General features: G+C 42.9%; 1 protein-coding gene across 2 annotated transcripts in view; it reads right to left on the reverse strand.

Moving 5' to 3' along the window:
- Positions 1–11,699: 11,699 nt before the first annotated feature.
- The window catches only part of TMEM273 (transmembrane protein 273), a 21,225-nt gene continuing 5,657 nt past the window's right edge, over positions 11,700–27,267 (reverse strand). The window contains exons 3-6 of one of the 2 annotated variants that reach the window (XM_009641897.2): positions 26,805–26,915; positions 25,938–25,962; positions 14,195–14,221; positions 11,700–13,379 (exon numbers count right to left, since the gene is read on the reverse strand). In XM_009641897.2, the coding sequence (XP_009640192.2) occupies positions 13,334–13,379; positions 14,195–14,221; positions 25,938–25,962; positions 26,805–26,915 (209 nt within the window). In that variant the 3' untranslated portion in view covers positions 11,700–13,333. The remainder of the gene's footprint in view (positions 13,380–14,194; positions 14,222–25,937; positions 25,963–26,804; positions 26,916–27,267) is intronic. The other variant, XM_035897353.1, reaches the window with a different exon arrangement.

Below are 27,267 nucleotides of genomic sequence, written 5' to 3' on the forward strand. Positions count from 1 at the left end.
CGACCGCTTTGAGAGCCGGCCTTAGAGAGGCACCAAATTATTTGCACCATTTGATGTAAGAGGGAAGGGCCTGACCCATTAAAATTAGTGACTTTGATGCGGTGAAGTAGCAGACAGATCCCTCTTGGCCATGTCCCGTCTGATTTGCAGGCTCCATGGCTACATGGAACAATAGTCTGTGCAGGACAGCAGGGACGTGGGCAGAATTACAAGTGAGCACCCGCGAAATTCCTCTGTTCGAGTACAAAAGGGGTTTTGCCTCTGCACTTTCTAAGTGACAGAAAACCTGTATGAATGGTTCTCTACGACTCAGGCAAGACAGCTTTGAACTCAGGATTGTCCCCCGGAAACATGCAAATTATTTTTCCCACCTACGAAGGTATTAAAAGTTTATTGTGTTGATTTTAAGTCCGTTGTTAGCAAAGCTCCTTCTTTTTTTTCAAATGGATGACTAATATTTGCTGTTTGGAAAAAAAAAAAATCACAGCTCCTGGTGGAGAGCCTATGCATAGAATATTTCTACTTTGATAGTTAAAGTCTGACAAAAGTTATTAACAGTATGAGTGGAGGGCTATGATGGGGACTGGTGATGGAGAGTGCCAATAAGCAGTGGCTGAGTGCAATGGTTGAGGCAGTACAGCAATGTGAATATTAAAATGTGAAATTTTAGAAAGGTCTAAAAAACTTTGGGGAAATTGCCAGCAAAGGTTACAACGGCAATGCTGAGAGCTGCAGTAGAGCTGACACAAATCAGTTAATTCACTATCCATGGCTTCATGTCTCTGCCTAATCTCAGTAGGTGCAGCAGGATGCGGCTTTTCCTGCCACTTTGGGAGTTTTTGGACAGCAGCTGGGAAAGAAGGGTGTCATTCACTGGGTTGCCACCATGGTGATTTACTACATCCTTGAGAAGATGGTCCATGACAATGCTTTATGCACTTTTAATTTTGAGGATCTGGCAGGAGAAAATGGAAGGGGGGGTTGGTGTCAGAGGGTGAAATTAGTAATGCCAAGATCAGTGCACCACTTTTAGGTGAAGGACTTCAGGCTCTCCAAAATAATCCTCCTTTGGTCAGGGGAAAGATCACTCCATAGGTATAGTCAATACCTCTCTGTTGCATTTTATGGGTCTGTGGGATTGTATTTAGAAAAGCAGTGCTGTTACTTGGAGCAGCAATTTTATCAAAATGTACGTTGTCCACAGCAGAAGTTGAGCAAAGGCCTTCCAGCTGGGAGTGTTATTTCTGAAGGGTGTAACCTGGGTGTCCCACACTTGGGGTTGACTTCACCAGGCTGATGGAGGGGCTCAGAGGTTTGTGTGTGCCTGAGTGGCTATGCAGAGGCACAAATAGAAAATGGGAGGACTCAGCTCCTTCTCTGGGACTCACAACAGACATCATGCTGATCTTTTAGGGAAGTTTGTATCTGAACTTAGGTAGCCTCTAAAATTAAATAGGATAGGTGGCTGAAAACATCTAAATTCTGCCTGAATGGTGCATGAGGTATATTAGTACCTTGTTGAATGCCTGCTGGTGATTCTGCTCTTGAAGTCTGAATTTATTATTTTTTTTTATACAGACTCCTCTCTGACTGTCAGTGCAAAGGCAGCCACCAATTTGACTGAAAAGAAAAGCTAGCCATGCAGTAAATGGCCACAGTGCTAAATGACCATAATACAAGCCATGGCATATGCAAGTAATTTTCAAAAAGGAGTGTATTTGGACATTGCTTTATCTTCTAAAAGTAATAGCACACAATGCAGGCTCCAAAATGTTCCATAATTGTTTGTGGTATAGCCTCAGGCTAGGGAAATATTATCATTAAAAAGAAGTAATTTGAATGAAGCTGGAGATCATAATATTCCACTTACCAGTTGCAAATGCATACCGTCAAAACACAGGTTTCCGATAATACACAGAGACTTTCTCTGCTTCTTTTGATCTGTTAGCATGTAACAAATACACTTTCCTTCTCCAACACTGAACTTAGGAAAGTAAATAAAATCAAAACCAGACTTAGAGCACTGACTCACAGAAAACATTATGCTTGTATATATGTCTCAAGCATATGTTATATTAGTCATTATAATTAAAATAATACACACATCTGTTTTATGATGAAATGTGAGTAATGTGCCACTAATTACTAACATCTGTAGTGCTTTCTAGCTATGATATTTCCATTTTTAAATGCTGCACATTCTGTGGATTAATAAAATGTGCAACAGCACACTTAAAATTTAAAATTTAAAAATTATAATACCCTGAGCCATACTTCGATATCTCTTATATCAGCACATGTTGTCAGGGACTTCCTGGCTTCCCCTGAGTTGTCTGGTTTGCCCCCTACAGCAATCAGAACAGATGTTCAACAGCTGGACTGGTACTTCTTGCCCATGTTCCCAGAGATACGGGCCTAAGCTTGCCCCCTCTTTAGGGCAAGGGCAGCTTTCCTGGGGGCCTGTGTCTTGGAGTAATTGTGTCCCTTCAGCTCTGTTCAGCGCTCTTTGAGAGCTTCCTTCTTTCCTGAAAGGTGTCCCTAAAGCTTTCTTTAGCTGTTTTGGTCACTCCTCCTCCAATGGGTACTCTATCTTATGTTAAAATCAGCAGTAAGGTTTTCATTCTTCACCAAGTCTTAGAAAATTGTCTGGTTGTCAGTTTGTTAACTACATACATCTAATTCTTACAGGGCCTTGCCTTTGGCCTATTTTGTCCTCAGTGGAGTGTTAATACTGTTTCTGGCATTACACTGACTTGCACATCAGAGTCAAAATTAGTAAGCCTCCCACAGCTGGCAGCCAAATCGTGTTTTGTAGCCATGCTGTCCAGCCTTCCCCAGAAGCAGCAGCATTGGTGTTACCATCTTTGAACTTGCCAGGCTTTGCTTGCCATCTCCTCAAGAATTGTGGCTCTTGCATTGTGCTAAACTCTGGGCATGGTTTTGGCTTGTGTGCTGCATCACGTACTGATGTTTTGGACTCTGAGCTCCGCAGGCAGGCCCTGTCTTGATTTCTGTACTTACAGTGGTGTTTTATATACTATCATGGCCACAGTATTGGAGCAGCCTGCACTCTGTAAGCTTCAGTCGAGTCTGGGTGACTTCCTTTGCTTGGCAGATTCCAGATGTTTTGCCAGCGTTTATTTCTGGGTCTTTCATGAGCCCATCTCTGACTTCCATGTGCTTGCGTGTCTTAACACTAGTGAAGAACTGTTCTCTTATCAGGGACCTGGTTAGTCAGCTCCCACCCTCCCCAGCTGCCTTTCTCCTCCCCATGAGAAAACAATGTTGATCTTTCAAGTCCTAGATCTGCTACAAACTCTTCTGCATTTTATACTTTCCGTTCCCCCTGCATTAACAAATCTTGTTCCATTTTTGCATGGAATGCAGTCCTCCTTAAGTTTCTGCAATCCTTTTTCATTGTGAGCCTCTTGGCTGTCTTAACTGAAAACTATTAAAAACCTCAAGTGTTTGAAATCCAACTTTTATCAGAAAGAAATGGACTTTCTGCCCAGTATCCTTCTGATAGCATTCATTGTTTGTAGCTGTAGAAACTGTGCAGGTCTGCTCTAAGGGTTTTTTCACTTCTAGAGAGTTTACCCACTCCATTATTCGTTCCTGCAGAATAGTTTGATTCTCCCCTGATACTATACTTTGTCTTGAGATAGCGCCAAGTCTGGGAGCCTGACAGACTGTAAATATGATATTTGAACGTGTCAGCATTGCTCTGCATGAACCTCCATCGCGCTGAACATTTCCTTCTACGTGTCTCATACCAGCACTTTTTAAAGGCACAGCTCCACATGCGCTGTGAGCGCTCCTTTTTCCCCAGGACATTTACCTTTCTGCCCCTCTTTTCTATGCCCCACAATGGCATTGAGAAGGAGGAAAATTAGAAGAGCTTAATGCACCCTGCAGCCCAAGGCTGTGAATTCCTCCCAGCTGTTTGCAAGGTATTAATGGACACTGTACAGACCAAAAAGGGACAGAGGGAACCTGTCCCAATAGTTTTTAAAGCTTCACCTCTGTTGCTAATGACACTTTTGAGAGCTAATGAAATAGTTTTCAGATATGGGTCTGGGCTCTGCTAATGCTCATGAGTGTGTGAGCATGCAAGCAGTATTGCATACTCCAGTGGGAAGTTTACTTGGGCAAAATTCCCACTGAGGTCAGCTGGGCTTTCTCCAGAGCAATCCTTGCCTAATAAATCCCTTAATGGTAATAATTATTGACTTTGAGGTTGTAGTTAATTATAGGAATATTTTAAATTAAAAAATACCCGGTCTGTGCTCTCCTCCTGTCTGTGCTGCTCTTCCCTGCAGTGGTTCCATGAAGTTACTCCCAGTCTTTGTTGGTATATAGCTGCAGAATTGTGCCTCCTACTACCACTTGAAATAACCCATGAAAAAACCTCAGATTTATACAATTTATTTAAAATAAAAAATTTCTGGCTTTAAACTAGTGAACAGCATGACATCTAATGAGCCCTGGAGTATACTAGCCATAAAATAAAATTAAGGAAAGTTCTTATTTTCCCTAAATGAGGGTGTGATGGCAGAGTGGTTATAATATCTGGCTTTTTGCCAGAGGTGTAAGTTCCCTTGTTGCGCTCGTGATGAGTGTTTTCAAGACAGGTAGAGAACCAGATCTTGCTGCTTTGAGGCTTTTCTTGGTGAACTGAGCTGTAAATGGGTACCAGTCATTCCAGCTGGGGAGTTGGAAAAGCACCTACCTGCCTGTGATAAAAACCTCTCTGTTCTCTTAAATCTGGTTTACAACAGGGTTGGCATGTATTGCCTGTGCCAGTCTGATGGGCTGAACTGGCTTATCTTAAATTGTGGCCATTTTCCTACTACTTCTGCTGGGAGATGTGTATTTCAAGTGTAAGCAGATTTGTCTTGTGATCAGCAGAACTAATGAAGTCTGCTTCCCAACAAATTTGTGTTATGCAATTGGTTGACTTAGCAGCTGAATAGGGCTATGGCTCTTACTAGGTGCCAGGTGATCTATAAAGGCTGATCTAGAGAATGCCCCAGCCTTGGGAAAAGCTTGAAATGGGCCTTGGTGTTGTCTTAGGTGCTAGGATCCACACGGTAGAGAGGACTAACAGGGTCTTCTAACTGCTTATCTTCATGAAATGTACTAGTATGTAACAGTCTTAGAGGCTTCTGCCCTTCTCTCAAGTTCTGATAGAAACTGGCCAATCTATTCCAACATTGCTGGGAGGAGGCTGCCTTGGCCTGAGCTCCAAAATTCTCTGAAAGAAAAGATTTCCCAGATCCTAGCACTTTACGGCGGATCCCTGCTGTCAGACGTGAACTCTGAAAGGATCTGCCATGGCCAGATCACTACTGGGTTTACCAGGAAATACCCTGAGTTCAGTGGTTCCAGTGATCGGTTACGTTGCTCTGAACCCACGCTATAGCTGGGCTGCAGCCAGAAATGCGTAGGGATTAGTCTGCTTAAGCTGACTCTTCCCTTGCAGTTTAGGCAAAGTCTATATGACCCTGCTATAGTAAAGTAATTAACATTGCCTTAACACTGGATCTCTCCTCTTATGCCTTTTAACATCCACGCAACTCAATTGCTTTGATTTTCTCTTGATTTCTCCCAGCATGAAAGAGGCTGATTTTTACCCTCACCGTGATGTTCCATCGATCTCTTTAATGCCATTGCATTAGTATCAATTGGCAGTGTCTGAAAGGACCAAAAGGCATAATCCCCTTTTAGGTTTTCCTTCAGAATGAAACAGAGAAGAAATTCCCAGCTGACAGGCTGCAGTCAGGTACTACTGTTAGATACTCGGATTTTCCCAGGAAATTGCAGTATGGGAAAGTAGGAACTTCAGGAACTGTGTGGAGAGTTAAATCGATGTATACAATACATTTCTGTAGTATGTAGAAATTCTGCAAATAAAGATGTAAATAGTTCTCTTCCTCAATGAATTCCTAGAGTACTTACCCCAGTCAGAGAAAGCATCCTGCTCTCCAGAGTCCTTAAGCATGTGCTTAACTCACGGAAGAGGGGATTTTAGGGAGAATTTCTGTAGAGCCCTGTGTACTTCCTATCAGCCGCTTCCATGTGGGAATCAAGCCATTTATGTATACAGTTCCTGACTCTGGGGCAATTAAAATCTCAGCCATAATGTTATATTAACACAGAATTTGGTGTGCTTAATGACATATTAAATCTTCCTAAATTATAGCTAAATTACAAAAAGGACTAATTTACCAAAACCAGTTAATAAATGTTTAGAAAAGGAAGCTAATTGAATTATCCCTTGTTTGTCAGAGACAGATAATCTCCTTGTGAGAAATCTCATTTTTTCTGAAGCATGATTAATTGGCCTGACGAGTCAGAGATTATGACAAATTACGCAGGAGGAGATAATAAATAAGTCAGTAGGAAGGCTTGGGAGCAGAGAACTAGCAGCTGCTGTTTGCTTTGAAGCTTGGTACCGCTTCTGGATTTACCCTGACCCTGGTGCGGTTTGCGTGCTCCTGCCGCAGCCGAGCCATGCAGCAGTCACAGCCGCCCTTTGCTCCCTTCTCCCTCATGCTCTAAGCCTCAGCCCGGTTCAGATAAACAGCATCGCCTCCCCAAGAAGGATGCCTGAAAACCCACAGGCTTCTAGGCCAACGGCTGGTTTCTACTTACTGAATAGTCAAGGACAAGATGAATTTTTTATTTGTCTTCAGTCATGTTGGGAAGGCATTTATGGCTCACACAGAAAGTCCCATCACAGCTTCATCTTGTTCCCATTAAACTCAATGGAGAAATTAAAATCAGCTGTAGCTGTGATCGACTCTGAATGCGAAGTGTGTCTTAGCCATTCACCATGGTGTACCTATGGGACTACACTGCACAAGTCTACACTCCTGTAGGAGAAGGCTTCAGCGTATGCCCTGAGGCTGCTCAATTTTAGTTCATGTTGCCAGGCCATCGTGCTGTCATGGCTCAAGCTCCAGGCTCCAACAGTGAGCAGAGAAGAGCCAAGGGTGGGATGGGTCCACCAAGCTGCAGGCTGGCCCATCTGGGCACGGAGCAGGGATGAGCTTGGTGCTGAGGTGCCAGATCCTTATCTTTGCTCTTCCTCTCATCAGTATCTGACCTGAGTGTCTGTCAGTCTAATTCACGAAAAGCACGGGGCAAGGGTGTCAGAATTTGATCTGAATGTTTGAACTCTGTGTACAACGTTGCCCACTTTCATCATCTTGTTTGAAAAGCCTGGCAGGTGGTAGCACTGAAAGAAAAGTTTATTGATTTTGTCAATGTTATATCATGGGCTTGAGAATAATTTTCCATTTGCAGCCTCTTGTATGTGTAGACTGTGCTATTTAATGAGAAGTAGATTTGAGTTATTGTATCATTAACATTATTTGGAAAATGTTATGAATTAGATTTAAATTATATATTAATGTGCTGCTTTGGAGTCTGGATGATAGTACTCGGGGAAACTGACTGTAAGAATAATTTCTGTGCAGGGGTGCAGGACTAAGGCAGTGATCTTGCTGGGTAAGTTTAAGAGAGGTCTCAATATAGTGGGGGGAAAGGGAACAGAGCTGGGCAAATGAGTTACTATTGGTGCTGAATAATAGTTGGATATACATGGTATTTACATTTAAATGCCAATGCATACTTTTCATTAGTCTATACCTCTAGCTCACCTCTGCAGGTCTCTAGTGGAAATCATTAGCACATGAATTCCCAGCAATATGCAGTGGGCTTTTCCTGCACTACATCTTGAAGTAATTCTGAGAGGAGATGCAGGGCTAGGCTTCTGCCCTTTGTAAGCCAGGAACTTCTTGGACTTGGTGTCTGTCACAGGGAAGGAACTGCCTCTCTGGTGCCAAGCAGGTATGGGCCTGTTGTTTACCAAGCTTGTGTTTGTAACCCTAGGAATTCAACAATCCAGAAGCAGGCTCAAAATAATCCTGACCGTTTAGAGGTGTTTGGGGTTCTTAATTAGTACTATTGATCTCCTAGTTGCTGAGCCTTTTTGACGTAACAGCGATCAGAGCTTCTAACTGTTCTCTGCAGCCTCAAGAGCAAGGCATATTCTAAATTAAAACAGGGGTTGCCCCAGCCACATGATTTGAAGACCTAGCATCTCAAGTAGAGTATCAGGTAGTGCAAAACTTCAAGTTAAATGATGACTGCTGGCAGCACTCTGCTTTTTCTGCTGTTCCTGACTCTGCTAAAGCAGCGATTTGAGGCGGTTGTAAGTTCACATATCCTGCCTTTTCCTGTGCAATCATTTTCCCCCCTCCCAGCATCAGTTAGTTCTCTCTTATATTTAGTTCTCCTTTATATCATTAGTTTGCATACCTGAAAAAGCAATTTCCCAGGCATCCCCAGCCAAGTCCCTGTGAACCTGCCACTGTCCCCAGTCTCATACCAAATGCATCCAGTCAGGTCTTCACACCAGGACCCCCAGAGGTACCTCAGAGCCTCTCCAGCTCTACTTTGGGCACTGCATCCCTTTGGCAAGAAGGACCAGAAGCTTCCAGCAGGGACAGACCCAAAGGAAACAGCTGGGTGCCTGTAGCCTTTGAGACCTGAGGTCAGGGGCCTTCCCTCAGGACAAAAAGGTGCCAACAGCCTCCCAAAGAGGAACCTGGGTTGGAATAGCAAGGTCCCAGAGCTGTCAGAGATAGCTGGTGTGCAAAGGGCAGATTCACCAACCAGCCTGCCCAGCCTTCACGGTTGCGTTGCCAGTTGCTGTTAGAACTGCTCATCCTGTGAATACGCAGCAGCCTTTTCTTCTGAGTAGCTGGTTTGTGTTTTGTATGCGTTTCAAGGTGGCAACTCCTTTGAAAGGGTCCCTGCAGGTGCACTCACCACAGGTTTCTGTTGCTTCTCTGGTGTCACTCTAATGAGTTTAAATATTAAGCAGCTTAAAACATACAGGGGTTGTTCCCAAAAGGGGTGAATAGTCAGTGTTTTATATTCATTGGAGCATTTCAGCCAGTTTTAATCACAACAATATGTTTGCATCTGGTCCCAGACCTGCAAGTCCTCCCTCAGTACTGTGGAGTAATTGAAGAATATGATTAAAGGTAATTATTCTAATTGCCCATTGACTCAGAAAGATTTCGGATAGCGCTGAGTAGTATCTGATCTGTAAAGGAAGGGCCTTGTGGATTGTCTGCATCAGGACAGACCACCATCAGCAGTGGTGTGAGGGATGCAAATGAAACATCGCTAGCCTCCCGCGAGCACTGCCTGGATTACAGCAGGGGGAGCACAATTTTTAACTGAATGCAGAAGACAAAATGTGTGCACTGTGCCAGTTTGCCTGTGAAACATTTGGGCTTGTTATTAGTCCACACAGCGTTCAACCCCAGCATCATGTCACTGACTTTGATGAGGCTCATGTTTAATGCAGTTGTGAGTTAAAGCACAGGGTTCTTCTAGGGCTTAAAGCCTGAAATATGAGAATTAAGACCATATATATTCAATCAGGTGAAATACTGAACACCTAACCATTCCAAAACCAGCATTTTTGTTGGAGGGAGCGTAAGGAAGAATGATGGTCTAATAATTAGGTCACCCACATTGAACTTGGAAAGCGTCAGCTGTATTCTCTGCTCTGCTGATCCTGCACCGGCCTTTGGCACAGCTCTTGGGCTGCTCCTTGTCTCATTTCCCCTCTCTATAAGGAGTGGACATGTCTTCTTAGGAGTGTGTGAATTATTTTCATGCTGTGTTAGTAGTGAACTTGCAAATTCACTGATGTAGTGACAGAGAGGGCAAAGGCCTTTGTGATATTTTTATGCATAAATATGTAGTATCTGTGGAAGCAACCACTTCTGATCATGGAATGAAAGTTCATCAGAAGATATTAAATTCAACAGGACCACTTTTGGCTCAGTGACGCTAAGCAGAAGTTTGCTGTAGGTAGAAGGGTCTGCTAGGAGAGCATTGGCACATGCTTGCAATGCTCTTAGACTTCATCTAGATGTTTGCTATTAGTCCCTGTGGCAAAGAGGCTATTGGAGAAAATGGACTTCAGTCAGACCTAGGCTGGCTATTCCAAAATTTCCTGTACGTAATGACTGCAATTTTCAGAAGTTTGAAGTCTCTATAGGTCCTATTTGTGTAGTATAAACATCCTTTCTTTATCAAGTTTGGTTTGTGAATCAAAGAAGTTTTTACAGATTTAGTCTTTTGTGTTTGATTAAGTGCAGTTATAAGAAACAGAAAAAATACCCTTGACTAAAATAATCTGATTTTTCACTTACAGGCATGAGAGAGGCCGAGAAGGATACAGGTTACAATTGTTTTTACTGTTATGATATTTGCCATCCTTTCTGTTTGGGAGGAGCCAAATCAGACTCTTCCTCACACTGTTCAGAGCAGATTTATATCAGTGAGGTCTGATTTACAGGACTCCCCCCATAGGCACTTCTTTTCTACCCACACAGTTGTATGGAGTCCCATGGATTTTTGCCTGATTTATTACCATGTGAGTGAGCGCTGCACCGAGCTGTGTGACTCCTGCGGTTGGTCTCGACTTGCACTGATGCAGCTGATAGCAGGATTTGACCTGAATGATCCCACTGTTGCTGTGGCACATGCATTGTAACTAAAGTCAATGCTGCATCGTTATCTCTTTAGAAATGCATGCTGTGTGCGCACCTCTGAGCTCACTTCTTGTGTCTGTAACTCTCCTCTTCTGAATAACGCTATTCACAAGCATCGCTGTGATGCTGTGCATCTGCCGTGAGGAGACCCCAGGTCCAGCATGACGTAACTTGGGCATGAGTCCAAACCCCGACTCTGAAGTCCCTCCCACAGTTATCCATTCAGGGGAATGCCAGGGAGCTCAGGGAGAGCTTGGGATGCTCAGCATGGGCAGGTGCAACCTGTGCTGGGCAGGAGAGCACAGATGCCTGCTGTGCTGGCTGTTGACTGCCTGGGCTGCATCCTTGATCAAGAATTAGTGGAGCTAAGAGTGTCTTTCATCTTTTGACTGAATGCCTTCAAAATGGTCCCCTTTCATCTAGTTTTCCTTCACTGATTATTTCCAAGCAGTGCTGTGCAGCTTGGCCCAAATTCAGGATGGGTGCTGATGCTGCAAGTGGTGCTGGTAAAGCTGGTTGTAGGAATGAGCAAAACTGGCAACTCCCTGGGGTGGCAAAATGGTTGCAGCAGCCTCGTTTGTCTGTACAGAGTCCGGCTGGCTGCTGCAGTTGTGGGGGCTTTGGGGACACTGGTTGCTGCTGCTACGGCCGTCCCGTGCTGTGATGGGAGCTACTCAGTTTGCCCAAACCTCTCATGGTGGCAGAAGCAGCAGCTCTGGGGGTCCCCTGTCCCCAGCTGTCTGTCTCAGCACTCCCCATCCTTTTCGCATACCCAGGGAGCCAAGGCACACACCAGAAGGTTTCGGGAGCTCATCATCTATTCAGCACCCCAGCACATTTACCTGGTCAGGATTACTAACCTTAATTCTCCAGGCCTCTCTCCTCTGCTGCTTGTAATTTACCATTTTTAATTTATTTTCATTTTTGTTTCCCATAGTGTACTGAAATGATGTGAAAGAAACATTTGTTCACACAAATAAGGGAAGGTAATAGCTTCCTTCCCTGACCACATGCTCTCTTCTGTTCCAAGTCTTAATTAAAATGGTACTAACGGAAGCAAATCAATTAACAGATACCTTACAAGACCGTTTATTCACTTACACATGTACACACACACAATTACTTACAAGTATCACATTACTGCTTTAGTTTATCTGTTAGCAAATGCTGCTAATGAACTGCAGTGTTACAGAACCGGGTAACAGACACCTAGGAATCCAGGGAAATTATTCCAATATATCAATTTTCTCTGAAAATAAACCTTGCATTTTGTTGTTCAAAATGTGCAGCAAAAATTACCATCCAGTTTCCTTTGCGTATTTGGAAAATGACCTGTTTTGCTAAGGTCAGAACAAAACCATATTCAAATCTTTTCAGTTACAGTTACAAATAGTACAGTAGCTTATTCTTCACAGAAATCAAATTCTGATATATCTGCCCTGCTGCCCTGACAGTGTGTTGACTCGAAGTCCCTGACTCAGCACATCAGTTCCGCCTTTAACGTGGGGGGTTAATTGCAGCTCTTCAAGATCTGAAAGTTGATCGTTGAATGGGAGGCCCTGGCTTCCATGATTTTTTGAGTGATATTTCTTGATAACTCACAAAATTTCTAGGTTGGAATTCAGTATAACACTTGCCTTTTTGAAAGAAAGAAGTGGATTTAAACAAACAGAACAGAATCTGTAGCATTATTTTCTCAGTTGAGACCAAAGCCACAGGCTCACAGCTCTGGTAAAGCTCGAATGTGTTTACAAAATAATTTTGGTTTAAACCATTTAGAATTACTTAAACAATCCTAAATGTTCTGAGACAAAGCTCTATTTTTTCCTGTTGCCACTCCCACTGTAAGAAGCTTGTAATTGGAGCCAGGCAAAGCAATTTTGATGAAATCAAATTCGACAGAAAATATAAAGCTATAACAAGAATGAAGGGGTTGGGAGTTATTATTCACCAATTCTGATCAAACCTACTGCATTGTCTTATACTAAAAAAATAGGGATGGGTGAATTTTGGAAATGTCAGAATAGCTTGTTTATAGAATGTTGGTATGAAATATTTCATTTCACATGTCCAGAAACTTTTTTTTGAGTATATAAAAATGTTTTCATTTCAATGTTCTAAAAAAAACCACATGAAAAACATTATCTCAGAAAGGAATTTTTCATGTTAAATGACTATAAGTCATTTTAAATGGCTGAAATTAGTATTGCCACCGACAGTTAAAGATGTCCATCCTAAAGCTAAAAAAAAAGGTATAACTTCAGTGTGAATGAGATGTTTTTGTATTAACAGAGAACATTTATTTCCTGAGAAATTTGAGAAGCCTGGTTTTATTTCAAATTCCAATTAATGATTTTTAAAGTCATTCCAGTCATTATTTACCTCACTTGAAATATGGGCATGACCATGAGTTCTGCTGCTGAAATGTATTGCTACCTTTTTGATTAGCCTGTACTTAATTGATTTTAGAAATCAATCATATACTTATTGCAGACTAAACAGGATCTATTAATGAGCAGAGCTCATCTGTTTTATTTTCCTCATACATGTCCTTCATACACATGCTGTTGGGGATTGCAGGCTTTCTGTGTGCAGGTGATCGAAGTTAGCAGGCACTATAAGCTCTTCCTGTAATCAGTCAATCAGTCTTTCAATTAGAGAACAAAGAAAGGAATTGGTGTTGGTGAGATTCCTGCCTGCGCACAAGGGACTTCAATTGATCCTCAGACCAGGTAACGATTGCAAAAGGCTTATTGATAATTTGTACTTTGTTTTCCTAGTACATTGATGTCATCTCTGAAAAGAAGGAAACATCAGAGGTTAACAGAAACTTTCTGGCTTCAGTTTTACCTGGGGTGATCCGCAGCATCATTGTAAAAGCTGAACTGGGAGATAACGCAGATAAAAATTACAGGAATTCTAGAAAACTATTAATGGAGCTGCTGGAATTACATTAATGAAGTTCCTCCTACTTAACTTTTATTTTCCTAGATGTTTCTTTGTATCTTTGGAGGTATCCGGTTTTCCTAAGTGAATTAACAGAACAGATGTATCATTCTGGCTGGTGTGGTGACTTCCAGATGCCCTCTTCACTGCCAGGTAGGAATCCGCTAGCAGCGAGCAATGCATTTTAGGGCAGCATCCTACTGCAAGAACTGCTCCCTGTGCTGCAGGCTCTGCCTTATCGTTTTTTGGGCCACTTCCCAGTATTGCCTTGCCATGTCAGTGGGGAGCAGCTGAATGGCTCCTGGATCCATATTGTGGCTACATCTTTCCAAGAGCTTACTACTTGGAGTACCCACTAATGCGGGAGCAGCTGCATTGCAGCTGCGTAGGGCAGGCAGCCTTGCAGTATGCCTGGGGCTTGTGTCAGGGCATTCCGGGTACGCAACTGGGAAGCTGGAGGACAAGGCAGTTAAATTACTTGCCTCAGGCTGTGTAGAGTGTCTGGCAGCTCTGGGCCGTCAGTAGGAACTCAGGGTAACCCCCCAGGCTTTATTATTGCACGACCTTCCCCTTTGCCTGGGTGGATTTGTAACTTCTATGAGTCTGCCTAGTACTGACACTGCACCTCCCTGCTCCACCAGGCTCCCCCTTCCCCCAGGACATACCTCGTTTGGCTTGATCCCATATTTGACCTGCAAAATATAGAGAGTGAGATATTAGTTGTGACTTTCAGAGCAGTAACCAAAGATAAGCATTCAAAGAAGCAACGCATTATGTGTTGGGGAAATGCAGGAACTTTTCATCCTTTCTCTTTTCTTCACTGCTCTTAGTCTTTTATTCAGTTTTACTCCATCTAGCGTCAGTGCTTGGAAATAAGACCTTGCCTTGCCTTGCAGCCCTCAACTTGTTTATATTAGATCTCATGACTCCCTTGGGAAATGGATTCATCGTAGTCTCTTTCCTTCAATACCACTTAAGCATTTTCTGGCGACTTTGCTAAAGAAAGAACTCACAGGAGATTTGGCAGGCAGGGACGTGCTTCTTTTAATTTGCTTCAGTCTTTTTTCCTTCTCTGAGAGACTTTGTCACACACATGTTTCAGGAGCCGTGCTGAAATCTTCTGTTCATGTGAAACTCACTGCGCTAACCGTTAGTGTCTGTCAGAAAGAGTTAAGACCCTGTTCTCATCTTTCTAGTTTGAACTGGGTGTACCGTCCACGGGAGACCATATGGTGAGGCATACACAGGCTGGAATCGGAGGGATTTTTCTGTTCTCCTCCATTTATTCCCTTATTTCTTTCGCCAGTTTGGGGCTGGGGTGAGCCAGCATAGCTCTATAAGGTGGCAGCATCTACACTGTCCTGCAGCGCTTTCACAGCCAAGTTCCCATGCTTCCAGGGCATCCAGAGAAGGTGCCTGCTGAAGTGCTAGGAGGGAAGCTCGCCAGCACCTAGCCAGTACCTGCCTGCTTGCCTTGCAGCCTGGTGACCATGCTGGAGGTGCCTGGGGGTTGTCTCAGCCCTCCTTTGCCTGCACCAGTCTGGCACTTTGCAGACACGAGGAATTTCTTTCAGTGACACAGCTCTGATGTTACCCAGGATGTCACGGTTATGCAGTAATATTTTTTCAGCTTTTTCCAAGCAGTTTGTGGCAGCTCTTTCCCAGAAAGGCAAGGCATTTCAAAACATAATCAGGGGGCCTGATATGGGCTGCGCTTAGGAACCTGTCAACATTTCTTCACACCAAATAATACAGATTTAAGCATGTGAACTAAGTTACATACATTTCTGAATGTCTGGAACTGTAGCCATTAAAAAACCCCAACAATTCTCCCCTCTTCTGCTGACTATGACAAGAGAGTAACACAGAACAAGGCCAGTGCAAAGCGATTTTAGCTAACTGGGGTGAATCAGCAGTGGATTGGGTTCAGGGATGCTCACTTGATCCCTTCCCCTGTCTGTGCCAGAGGAGAAGGTGGCAGGGAACTGCTGGGAAGGGCGTTGTCTTTCAGCACCATTCCCAAGTTCCGAAGCACTATTGCCTGCCTGTGGCCTCATCCTCAGTAACTCAGTTCTCTGCATACAAAAGGAGCAAAGAAGAGACTAGCTGGGAGGCCAATGCTCTTCTCCAGGTAGCCCAATGTAATCAGTAAGTCACCTAAAGAGAGTGGCTTTCTAGCTGATGCTCTCAGGCAGCCTTCCCACTGTTGATAGTGCCAGCTGGTGCAGAAAAGGATGGTCCACCCTTCCCCAGCACCTCAGATGTAATATTTCACTACTTCCCTTGTGGCCAGATGTCCTGGAACAGCCTGATCGCTCTGAAGATTATTTTTATGTTTTACCACATAGATTTTTGGCAGGGCGGGTTCCCTGAGGCCGTGGAGATGCGTGACTGCCTGACCAGAAGATGTGGCTGTGCTGGGAGGGAGGGGGAAGCGGAGCAGGGCTGTTTCGGGAGATGGGACACTCTGTTGGTCTCACAACTTTGCTCTCCTCCAGGGAGTTGTAGAAGCTCACTAAGAGGAACCACTTCACAAACACTTTAAAAGCAGAATTTCCATCTAAAGGGGTAGTTATTCTTCTGCACTTGTATTTCAATGTATGTGTAGTAGATCAGTTGTGGGAGTTGTTCAGGTGTTGTTTTTAATGCACAAAAAGTAACCTAGTTACTTTTCAGTCAGTGGTTTTCTGTCTTTTGCCATGTACAAGTCCATACAAATTTTCCATAGAAGTTGTGGGCCTCTGTGAAGCATCTTTAAGCCTGGGTTAAACACATATGGAAAGCCTTTAAGCCCATAAACTTCTGTGAACCCATGAGAAATACTCCATGGATCCCCAAGCATTTGCAGGCTACAAGGCAGCAGTCAGCATCACCTTGTTGGATGCTTGCTCATTTCTTTCAGCTTGCTGTTTGCTCTCTTTTGTGTAAAGTGCACATGGAACATGGAGGTGGGCAGTTATAAGCAACAACCAGAAGAAAAACAAACTTGGCTTTGCTGATACCATCACAGGTCCTTCAAGGCAGAATTCTTGGAGAGTAAGAGATCAGGGAACTGAAATAAAATGATCTATGACTACATACATGATCTTAAAAAAGGATCTATAAATAATGTTATTTTCCAAGAAGTCACTGAGAAAAAACTCCTAGGAGTCCATCTGAAATTAGTGATTCCTTTTTCACACGTTTCGTGTGAACGTGTCCAGAAATTCAATGGGCCACAGGAAATTCCGTGAGTTGGAATATACAGGAGCTCTGATCTGATGCTGTTCTTTTCTGGCTAAAACCTGTGGCACTCTGAGCCTCTTGCTTCAGGAGGTCTTGTTTTGTTTTGGTTTTAAGCTGTCCTTTAGCTATGACAGCAGCTTTCATTCCTAGCTAATCCCATGTTGTCACCTCTCTGACAAGCCCTAGGCAACATAAAGCTGCTCAGTCTGGATGACAGATGGGCGCTGCCTGGGAGCGGGAGGCTCTCTGCTTGGTGGCATCGAACACTGGAGTTACCCTGGGTGTCTGCTGACAGGAGTGAGGAGGATACTCTTCCAGAAACAGTTCTGATTTTTTTTTATCCAGACTTGCAGCGGCTCCAGGGAAAGATAGTTATCATTTATTGCTGGAATCAGTGGCACCAGCAAGTTTGCCAGTAGAGACCACGATGGCTGTGGAAGGAATTGCCTCCGACAGGTGCCTGAATATTACCAGGAAAGCATTCTCCTGACTCAGCAGGTTTGGGACCAACTCTTACAATCAAATGATTTAGAGCTATTCAAGACTAGCCTCAAACAGTTGTGCAGAGCAGTAGGAAGGAATAAGGATTCCTCTCTGTTTGGCAGCTGTGAAAAGGTCAACCGCAAAGCAGCCCCCAGATCTGAAGGGAGCACAGGCATCCTGGGCCAGATGCTCTCCCAGGGAATGTGGAGAGTGGCCAGGCGGGAGGAAAAAATAGCCAAAGTGTGACTCTGCCTGTCAGGCTGGTGGCTGGCATCAGCAAAGTATGCTGTATCCTGGAAAGGGGTTTAATGAATTAATCTCACCCTAACAGTCTGGGCTATATGTGTGTGTATATATATATATAAAAAAAAACATCTCTGTGTGCATATGTGTCTGTATATGAAGTGTTCCCTCCATTCAGGAATGGTGCTAAGAGGAACTGAGGGCCTGAAAGTGCCTACAGAGTGGTTTAGTGCTGCTTTTTAAAGCCTGGTGTCCCCAGCCCAATGCAAAGCTTAGTGTCCTTGGGTTTGAAGTGTATGATATAAAGATTAATTTCATTTTACAGAAAGGGTAACCTGAGCCAAAGTAACTTGTCCAAGGTTGTTCAGAAGAACAAGTTTGGCTAGACAAGACAGTGACAGAACCAGGCAGAAAAGCCAGTTTATTGCTGGAGTAACTGGTGACCGTTGCCTCAACACCAAATGAGCATTTACATTTTGTTCTGCAAATGTACATGGGCAAGGAGTTGAGACAGCCAATTCTGCTGAGATCATTTGCTTGTTTTTTAGTGTTTGCACAAACACACATGGTGTTATTCAGGCCGTCTGTGTTCATGCTTATGTTTATTTGCAATAGCATGCGTTATTATGGCATTTGTGCGGCTTTTAAGAATTTTTCATTAAACTCTGTTATGAGGATACATACTGAGAAAACCTAAAGCAGTGAATACAGTCTTCAGTCTACCAGCTACCCACTAATCCCTTCAGTACTGAGAAAGGAATTGGGCCTGCTCTGGTGCATCAGCAGGGCCGGGCTCATCTTGTGCAGGTGGTATCTGCTCCTTAGCAAAGTGCAAATGCACTTCTGCCTAAGAGGACCATGGCCTTCCAAGTTGTCTTCCACTCCCATTCTCCCAATAGTTGTTCACTACTGATATTTGGCCATAGTGGCAGTGTGAAGGGAGGCTCTGCAGTCAAAGCTGACCAAAAAGTAATAATTTTTGATTGATTTTGCAAGGCTTATTTAGATCATGGAAGCAGCTAAGTGTCTTTGCTGGCTCTGTTTTTCCTTATTTGTAAACCTCTAACAACTTACAAAAACTTTATGTTATGATGATTAGGTTGGTTTTGGATATATTAGTGGACAGAATGAAATCCCTTGTGAAGGGCTGCTTGGAAAAATAAGAGTGGCAAGTGAAAGAACATCTTAGGGTATAGCTGAGGGATGTTAAGAGAAAACATTCAAGTCTTTGACCCCAAAGGTGTCAAAGATTGTGCTGAATCTAGATGACTGATTTTCTCCAGATCCAAGAAGATGACACTGATCATCATAGTTTAAAAGGAATATTCCTGGGAGAGGACAAGAAAAAAGAGGCTTGTTTTAGGGGAACTGGGGCAGATGCGGGCAACTCCGTGGCTGTAAGGAAGTTGAGGATTACTGAAGAAATCCAGGAAGTTGTCTGGATTACTGGGGATTTAGAGAGAACGGGGGGGTGTAGGGTAACAGCTAATTTTTTCCCTTTGATGTTTCACTTCTGTTGTTGTGAGATGTTTTATGACCAGGCATGAGAAGGCTACTTTGAACTGGTCACAGCTCCTGTAAGGAGGAACTGTAGCACTGAAACTCAGTTTTGCTTTCTCCTCAAGTCCAGAAGATACTTGGGGCACATGGGAATAGAACTGTGGAAGATGAAGATTCAAGACTCAGACAGCCCAAAACAAGGACGGGGTGCAGTCAGTCTGTCCAAGGGCAGTGGTCTGCAAGGTATGGAGGGAGCTGTGGCATGCTTTGTATTGTATAAGCACCACCATTTCTAGTCCTCCACATGGGAAAAAACAGACACCTGCAGGCTACAGACAAGGGGTGAAGAAAGCCCAGTGGGCACTGGTAAAGATAGCCAGGATGGAGATGGGAGAATAGATGGACTAGAAGGCAACAGAGCTCTGCCACTTCCGTCAGCTACAGTGATGGTCATAAGCAGGTGAAAGCTGGATAGCATTTGAAGCTTTTTTGTATGTTCTCCAGTGCTTTTTCTTCTCTGTTTTCCCATATCCCTCTGCCAAACCTTCTTTTTCCAGACCAGACAATGTTTTCTTTCTATGCGAGGAATGCCATAGCTGCACGCGACAAGGGAAAAACCGAGCTGAGTGGGGAAAGGGAGGTAACCAGTGGGCTGGGGCAGATCCACTGGGGTGTGTTTTTGTGGGCCTATATGAAGTGATTGTTGGGCCAGGGAGGCCCCCCCGCGCCGCAGCAGGAGCTGCTTCTGCCGGGTGTCTCTCTGGCAGCTCTAGTTTCTGACAGCTGAAGCTCTTGTTTTTTATGTTTGCTGTTGAAAAACCTCTTCAAGGATTTGCTCTGTTCCAGGCACTGTTCTGCTAATGCAGAAATATGAGACAGCTCAGGAAGCACTGCCCCTAAGAGAACCACCAAGTGCTAATGGTTTCGAATGGCTTCTGATAACTCTTCCATTTCATAAGTCAATGGTTTGGGGTTTTTTCTTTATTTCTTTTTTTTTCCTTTTTTTTTCTTTTTTTCAAGGCTAGTGAATTGAGCTTGCAATGTGAGTCAGTTGAAGTTTGAGTGAATGGTAGGCAGAGTCATGTATTACATTTAAAGAAGAAAGTACTTTTTGAAAATTAGGATTCTTCCTTGTTACATGTCCGAAGGCCAGGCTGGAAAGAGGCCGAGCAGCTTGGGCTCTGTGTAAAAGACTAAGCCAGTCCACCTTTTCGAACCACTCCATACCAACACTTGCTATTCTGGTAAGATTGGTAACACTCCAGCACTTCCCTCAGAATACCAGTGACTGTGCTTAATAAATTTCTTTCCTATGCCCGTATTTCTTACTTGCATCCTGTGTGTTGAAGAGATGAATAGGAAAGATTAGCGACAGCTGGAAGCAACTGAGGGAGCATGTTTAAGCAATAGGAAACTTGGAAAGCGGAGACTGTAATCTTGCAGGTAAAGATGGGATGCTATAGTGACCACCTCCTGGGGACGTATGACAGACAGAGGTTTATGCCTAGGAAAATGTGTCCTACTTCATATCCATCTGCAGTTGACAATGTTAGTGCTTTGTAGTGACAGACAATTCAGTGGTCATATATTTTGTGTAATGAGTTAATGTCTCTCTGGAAAGGTGTCCAAACAAATCCTGTGTTAACTTTTTAAGGGGGGTCACAGCAGGAAGGCCACAGCTTGAATGAAATATGGAGAATGAACTAGCCTCATTCCAGGTATCTCCAGGCTGAAAAGTGAGATACCTGGGAAAAACATCCTCTAAAAGTCAGGTCAGTGCAAAGAAAATATCTGTCTCCAAGGCTGACATATTTCCACAGGAGGGAATTACTTCACTGAAAAGTAATTAAAAGTCACAAAAGTTGCTGTAGCATGGTTTAAAACAACCAATACCAGTCCCTGTTTCCTGCTCGCTTTATATATAAAAATGTGTGGAGAAGACATCTTAGGATAAATAATTCCTTTGCAGATTTATTTTTGGCACCATGCTATTTCAAGTCCTTTTGCCATTGAACTTGCCTATAGTAGAGCAGCAGTATGTGCTTGCACCTTAGGCAGATACGATTTCAATGGGCAGTAGAGCAGCTGAGACAGTACCGCTCCCTGGCTGCAGTCTGAATGTATAGTGTTACGTGTGAATAGCTGATGCAGTATCTGAGTCGCTGCAATGCATTTCCTACGCAAGCTGTGTTCTAGGTCTTGATCCTTTTTCCACCACTCTTCCACTGACATGTTCAGACGAGGCCAAAGTCTCTTTTCTTTCAATGTGTATTTGCGTATGGATTTTGATTTGTAAATTTTGGGGCCATTTTCTAAAGGACTCCCACCTCTGGCTTTCTCAAGTACCCTAGCATCAAAACTAGGTCTCCAGTTAAGTCTATTTGTGAGCTCAGGCGCTGGTGATTAGACAGGTTGTGTGTCTCATTTGTAGCTGATAGTATCGCTGATATGACTCAAGCCTACGCAGTTGGCTTCCTGTTTGGTAAATGATGCGTTCTGCAATTCACAGTATTACAGACCAGTTTGGAGTTTTGTAGATCAGAAAGAACTGCTCTCCTCTCCAAAACTGGAGATTTTTCTTTCTACCTGACTGTAAACCTGTTTGAAGGATATGAAGCTGTTCGATCAGCTCCTGCTCTCCATCTCTGCCTGTCAGTGCAGCCAGCTACAGGTCTGAACATGACGAAATGCTAGGAGAAAGATTCTTGGCTCAAATGTTTAGGCTGGGACAGTTCTGCTAGTTGGAAGAAACTGCAGCTCAACATTCAAACTTGCGTATGATTGCTCAAACATCGTCTTTGCTGTACCATCCATCTCTGATGTTTATGTTTTCCCAGTGGATGATTTCACCTCCTATGTAATCCATGGTGCTGTTTTTCAAGTTAGACAATGAGGAGAATAGAGGCTTTCAAAGTGCAATAACATTCCAAGCCCTCCTCTATTTGCCTAAAGAATGATCAGATTCTCCAGAGTACTTTGTGTTTCCCAAGCATAGTCTCGCAAAGGAAAGAGAATTTGGTCCCTTAGAAGTCAAGGGGGAAAATAAAAGAGCACATCTAGGTGCTGCCTCGGGTAGCAAAATAAAATCACTGATATGCTTGGCATGTGGCTGATGGAGCACCCAAGCTCCTCTTCTCCTCCATCAAACATCAGAATGACTTGTGTGTTGCATCTAAAACCTGATCTGAGGGGATTTACATGGGGGGAGCTGTAGAACCCAGTGAGTGGCATAGGGAATTTTGATGTGTGCTGTTCCCCAGGATGTGTTGAGGCAACAGTTTCCTTTTTGCTCCTGCAGCAGGTTTAAAATGTGTACCTTTTCCTTTTTAGTAAACAGTCTCTGTCTCTCCATCCTTCTCCTTGTTTCTATGTCTCTTTCTTTGTCTCCTTCTGTCAAAATAAATCTGGCTGCCATGCGCTGTAGTTAACTCAAAATATTGCTAGCATTAAATGTGCCCAGACATTTTTATTAATACATTAAACTTGCATGAAATTTTTAGGCATTATAATTTACCAAGCTTACACCAAGATGGCATTTGAAACTGACATGAGCTATTAATTAAAAAGGAGGACATTAAATAATTGTCAGTTGACATCTAAATTACTGTTTTGTTAGCTGACAGAAGCTTGCCTCAAGCCTCCTTCTCTTCTCAAGTGTTAGTAAATATCCTATTGAGTTTAAGGGCATCCCATTATGAATTGATTGTTTAAATCTTAATGTCATATACCTGACTAAATAACAGGGTAAGTGCTGTTAATTATTTCACAGGGAGCTGTCAGTATCATGTGGGTGTAGAAACACTTCTCTTTGAAGTGTTTGGGAAAGTATCAATGGGGACACATCAGAATGCTTCCTGTTTATAACGGAAACCTGTCCTTGCAACATGTTGGTTAGGTTCAGTACCAGCTAAGCGGGGTTCTAGCATGAAAGATTACCTGCATCAAGGTCTTCAACTGGTATGAGGCTGAGCAACTCCATCGACTATGATGGCACAGTGCTGGGAACACCCACTCAGAGTACGTCCCAGCTAGGGAGAGAACTTAATGAGTGGCTTGAGGCACTTGTGGGAATAATGATGTGAAATTTAAAACAAAATTTAGCTGAAGGTGAATTTGGTGAGTGCTCTATCAGTTGAATTAAGGTTTTTTTCTGAACAAACACTAATAACCATCACTGGTCAAACAGAAAATGAAGTTGTCTGCAGAAGATATGCCAGTTCTCTCTGATCCTAAAGGGTTGGTATCTTGATTATCACTGAGGGTTTTGGGTTGCTTGCATCCCTGAGCGATTCAGGATGGCTGTGTGATTGGTTGGAGTAAATCTAGAACTAGGTGATTTCAGGTAGTGGGCTTTGCTTTATCAAAGGGCTTTCCAGGACTAGACACTGGGCTAAAAATGTCATGAATTAGAATCCCCAGGGAATTGAAGAAAGTAGCTTAAAAAGTTATCACAATTATCAATTAACAATTATCACATGTCTCTCTGGTGACCTGAATAAATGAGAGAGTATCCTTATGACCTATGGGGAAAAATAAACCAGATAAAAATGAACTTACAGCTTGAATTTTCTTGAGGAATCTCCTTGGCATTTTTAATACTGTAGAACTTACTGTGCAACTACTCAGCATGAGTAATATCTCAATGCTCTTTTCAGGAAATAAACTGGGGGAATTGTGGTGGGTTTGTGTTTGAAGAGTTTGGGATTTATTTTTTTCTCCCATTGTTAAGAATGTCTACCTCCCATACATCTCCTTTCAGAGATACACAACCCCAACCAGTTAGATGTTAGAAGTACTAGTTTATGGGGACATTTTTAAATGTTTGCTATGGTAGTATTTTTACTGTCAGAGGTTTCCTCAAGATCAGTAGAAGGCTATACTGTTTCCTCAGATTAACACCTGCATTATAGAATCCCTTAATGAGCCACCAAGGAGTAATACATAGGTGCCCTGAAGTGAATAAGAACAAAGTTTTGTTAGTAAATTACTCACTGCCACAGCAGAATTGAAAAGTACAACTGATTAAGAAGCAATGGTGGATTTCTAGTTGTTTTCTACTTAACCAAAAATAGTCACCTGTAACATATCTAGTTTTGCCCCCAAACATTGTGGAATGACAGCTTCTCTCACTGGTCAGTGTCAGTGTCTCTAAGGCAAAGAGTTTGTGTATTGTGTCACATTTCCAGCCTGAATACCAGAATTTTGATATGAAACTGGAAACTTCACTCTACCTTCTAGTAAATGCCTGTAGCCTGGGATGAGGAATCATCAAAGGGGTAAGTGTAAGGTCATCATTAAAGATGTTAAATTTTGCTGCCATGACAAAGCCAGTCACTTCCCCTAGAAAGATCAGAGAATGGTATCATAGATGTTCAAACTGCCTCTGAAGGAAAATATCACACATAACAAACAGCAAGGGGAGGTAGAAAAGCCCAACATGGAGCAGTTCATAGATCATACAATGCGCATTTCATCCAGGCAGTAAATCTACTGCCTTCTCTTCTTGTCTTTGTTCCTCTTTTCCCTTTATTCCCTTTTCTCTTGACTCTGGTCTCTGGCTTTTTTATTTCAGCTTAGCCCTTTCTCACACCCTTCCCATTTGTTGCTCTGTCTATACTGCCCTTAATACACCTGAAAGTTTACTGGGTATTCTATGTTTGTTCTTCTGGCCGTATAATAGTTCTAACCTATTTTAGGTTAATACACAGAAATTGTCAGCGTCAAGTCAATTGTCAGAAAGAGAATAGTGTGTTACTAGAAAGGAGACATTTTGTGACAGTTAGCTGTGTCAGGTTGGGGAAGCATCTCCCTGGAAAAATAACAGATGCTTCACGGCTGGGGCCCTTCTCTGTTGGACAGGCAAAACACTGAAGTACTTGCTGCAAGGGGTGTCCTTGCTTTGATCTTCAACTGAGTGTTTACATGTGCTGCGCTCTCCTTATGAGGAGCGACTATGACAGAGACATCCTTCTATCCAGCTCCCTGAGAGAGGCCAAAAGCCACTTCTTAGGTCACCAAGTACAGCTGTTGCCTTCAGTTTATGAGAATGCTGATTAACTGAAGTTTGGGGTTTTTTAGTCACTTATAAAATGTCTCAAAGGGATGCAAAAAAGTGTCCACATCTGTAGATTACCATGAGCCAACAGGCAGCTTGCAGTCCAGAGTCCCTACTCCTGTACATCTCTACCCTATTGCCTGTCCTTGGGGGAGATGAGGAGTGGCCATTGCCTAAGTGGTCTAGCACTGCCTCTTCTGCCTGTGAACCCATCAGGTGCTCAAAACCAAAAATAGTCTAACTTTTTGGATAGCAGGGAGGAAGGTGAAGGGCAAAAATGCAACCAACCCTTCCAGCAGAAATGATCACTGCACGGCCTCAGATGATCTCAGAACTGAGATCCAGACGCCGTAACTGGGAAATTTTTGTTGAAGCCATTTACCCTGGTTTACATGGTTTTATTTTACATTTTTTCTTTTCTTTTTTAAGCTAAAGGACTTGTGAATATATGACAACACAGTAATAACTTTGCGGAAAAGTTCAAGCAATGTCAAAGATCTAAATTCAGCACTTTTGAAGCAAGTTTTTTAGCTTTCATCCCTTAACAATGTTTTTTTTTTAAAATGTTTGCTATTTTAATACATAGTGCAAACTAAAAAAAAAAAAAGCTTAATTAAAAGCATTTGAAGGATTTTCTTCCTAAAAAGATTCTCAGTCTGCTGGGATTTCTTTCCTATTTCTGAAATGTCAAAACCCTATTACAAGGGATTTCACTTTTCCACGCCTTTTCCAGCACTAGATACACTGCCTATGGTGGTCCTCTAGACACTTACATGCATGTTTTGTGTTAGCATTCAAATCGCAGTTGTGGGGAAGCATCATGCATAAAGAGAGAGAGGAGTTAAACATTGCAGTTTGTGTATCACACCACCTCAGAAAACGCATGGGGCAATGACTCTTACCTTCTATCCATTTTGCCATCGGACTCTAAAGAGAGAAAAGGAAAATGTGGTTAGTCAAGAAACCAGGAATAGTGGTGATAGGCCTGCTCAGAACTTGTGAGGATGCAACCAGGAGAACATGGTTACAGCTGGTAAAGATCCATCCATGCATTCGGAGGCAAAACTCTCTTGATATTAGTAGAGTTATGCAACCTTCCTAAGCCCTTCTTGATTCTTCCAACTGGAATATCTCATGTCAGTTTTCTCAGAGCTATATCTTTTGCTAGTATTTTGGCTTTTTTGAGCTTGATTGTAGCACATCCCCAGACTGTCATAAGAAACAACTTCGAGGGCAGATGCTTGATGAGAATGGCGCAGAAGTGGTGTTTCCCTTTCGGCCTGCTATGTAGTGCCGCTAAGTAAAGCATCAGCCATTCTCCTTTCAGGAAGTGGCATTACATTGCCCTTTGTATCTTCCTGGGGAGTCTGTTTGAAAAATTATCCTTTGAAAGACCAGCATTTACTGTAAATAGGATGGAATCAGGTTGTGACTGATAGGCTGAGCTCAGGGTAGCAGTACTGGGCCCAGAGAGTTCACTCTACTTCACTATTCTGCTTTCCTTCTTACTAAGCAAAAGCCTGAGACTACCATGGAACCAATATGTCATGGTGCACTGCTGACTTAGTAGGGTTAGACTGTCCCAGATTCTGGGAAATTACCTCTCATTTGTCACATGAAGGTTAATGCAAAGATCTGGCCCCAGAAGCAAACATACTACCAGAGCTGTAGTTCATACACAATTTCTAATGCTGAAGTTTAGATCTGCTGTATCAGAACATAAGGAGATCTAGATTTCTTGCTAAGAAATCAGGAATATTTTTTCTTACCTCCAAAGTCATTGTCAATCATTTGTTTTTTGATCATGCAGATTATTACTGCTACAAAACCAATTGCTAGAAATGCTCCCAGAGTAACTCCTATAATAACATATGTGAAATCTGCAAAAATTGAAAACAAGCCAGTGAGTATACACAATTAAGTAATAAATACAGTCTTTGTGATTCAGATGTGACACAAAGTTTCCAAAGTTTAAATGCATCCATAAAAAAAAAAAATAAAAATCATATTTCGTCTTCAGACAGGGCTGATAATGCTGAGCCAGACCAGGCAGCTGAGAGGATTGTATTCTTTCAACCCCCTGCACGCCATGAAACCATGTGGCTAAGGGACTCAATGCAGTTTGATGATAATGAACAAGTTTAGCCTTTGGTGTGTGCAAGTCTCAGCTGAGTTTTAGAACTAGGGCTCTACTCCTCCCCGCAAAGTGAAATCCCCCATCTGCACACCCTT

Source organism: Egretta garzetta, unplaced genomic scaffold (assembly GCF_000687185.1).
Source record: "Egretta garzetta isolate BGI_Z169 unplaced genomic scaffold, ASM68718v1 scaffold56, whole genome shotgun sequence".
Lineage (NCBI taxonomy): Eukaryota > Metazoa > Chordata > Aves > Pelecaniformes > Ardeidae > Egretta > Egretta garzetta.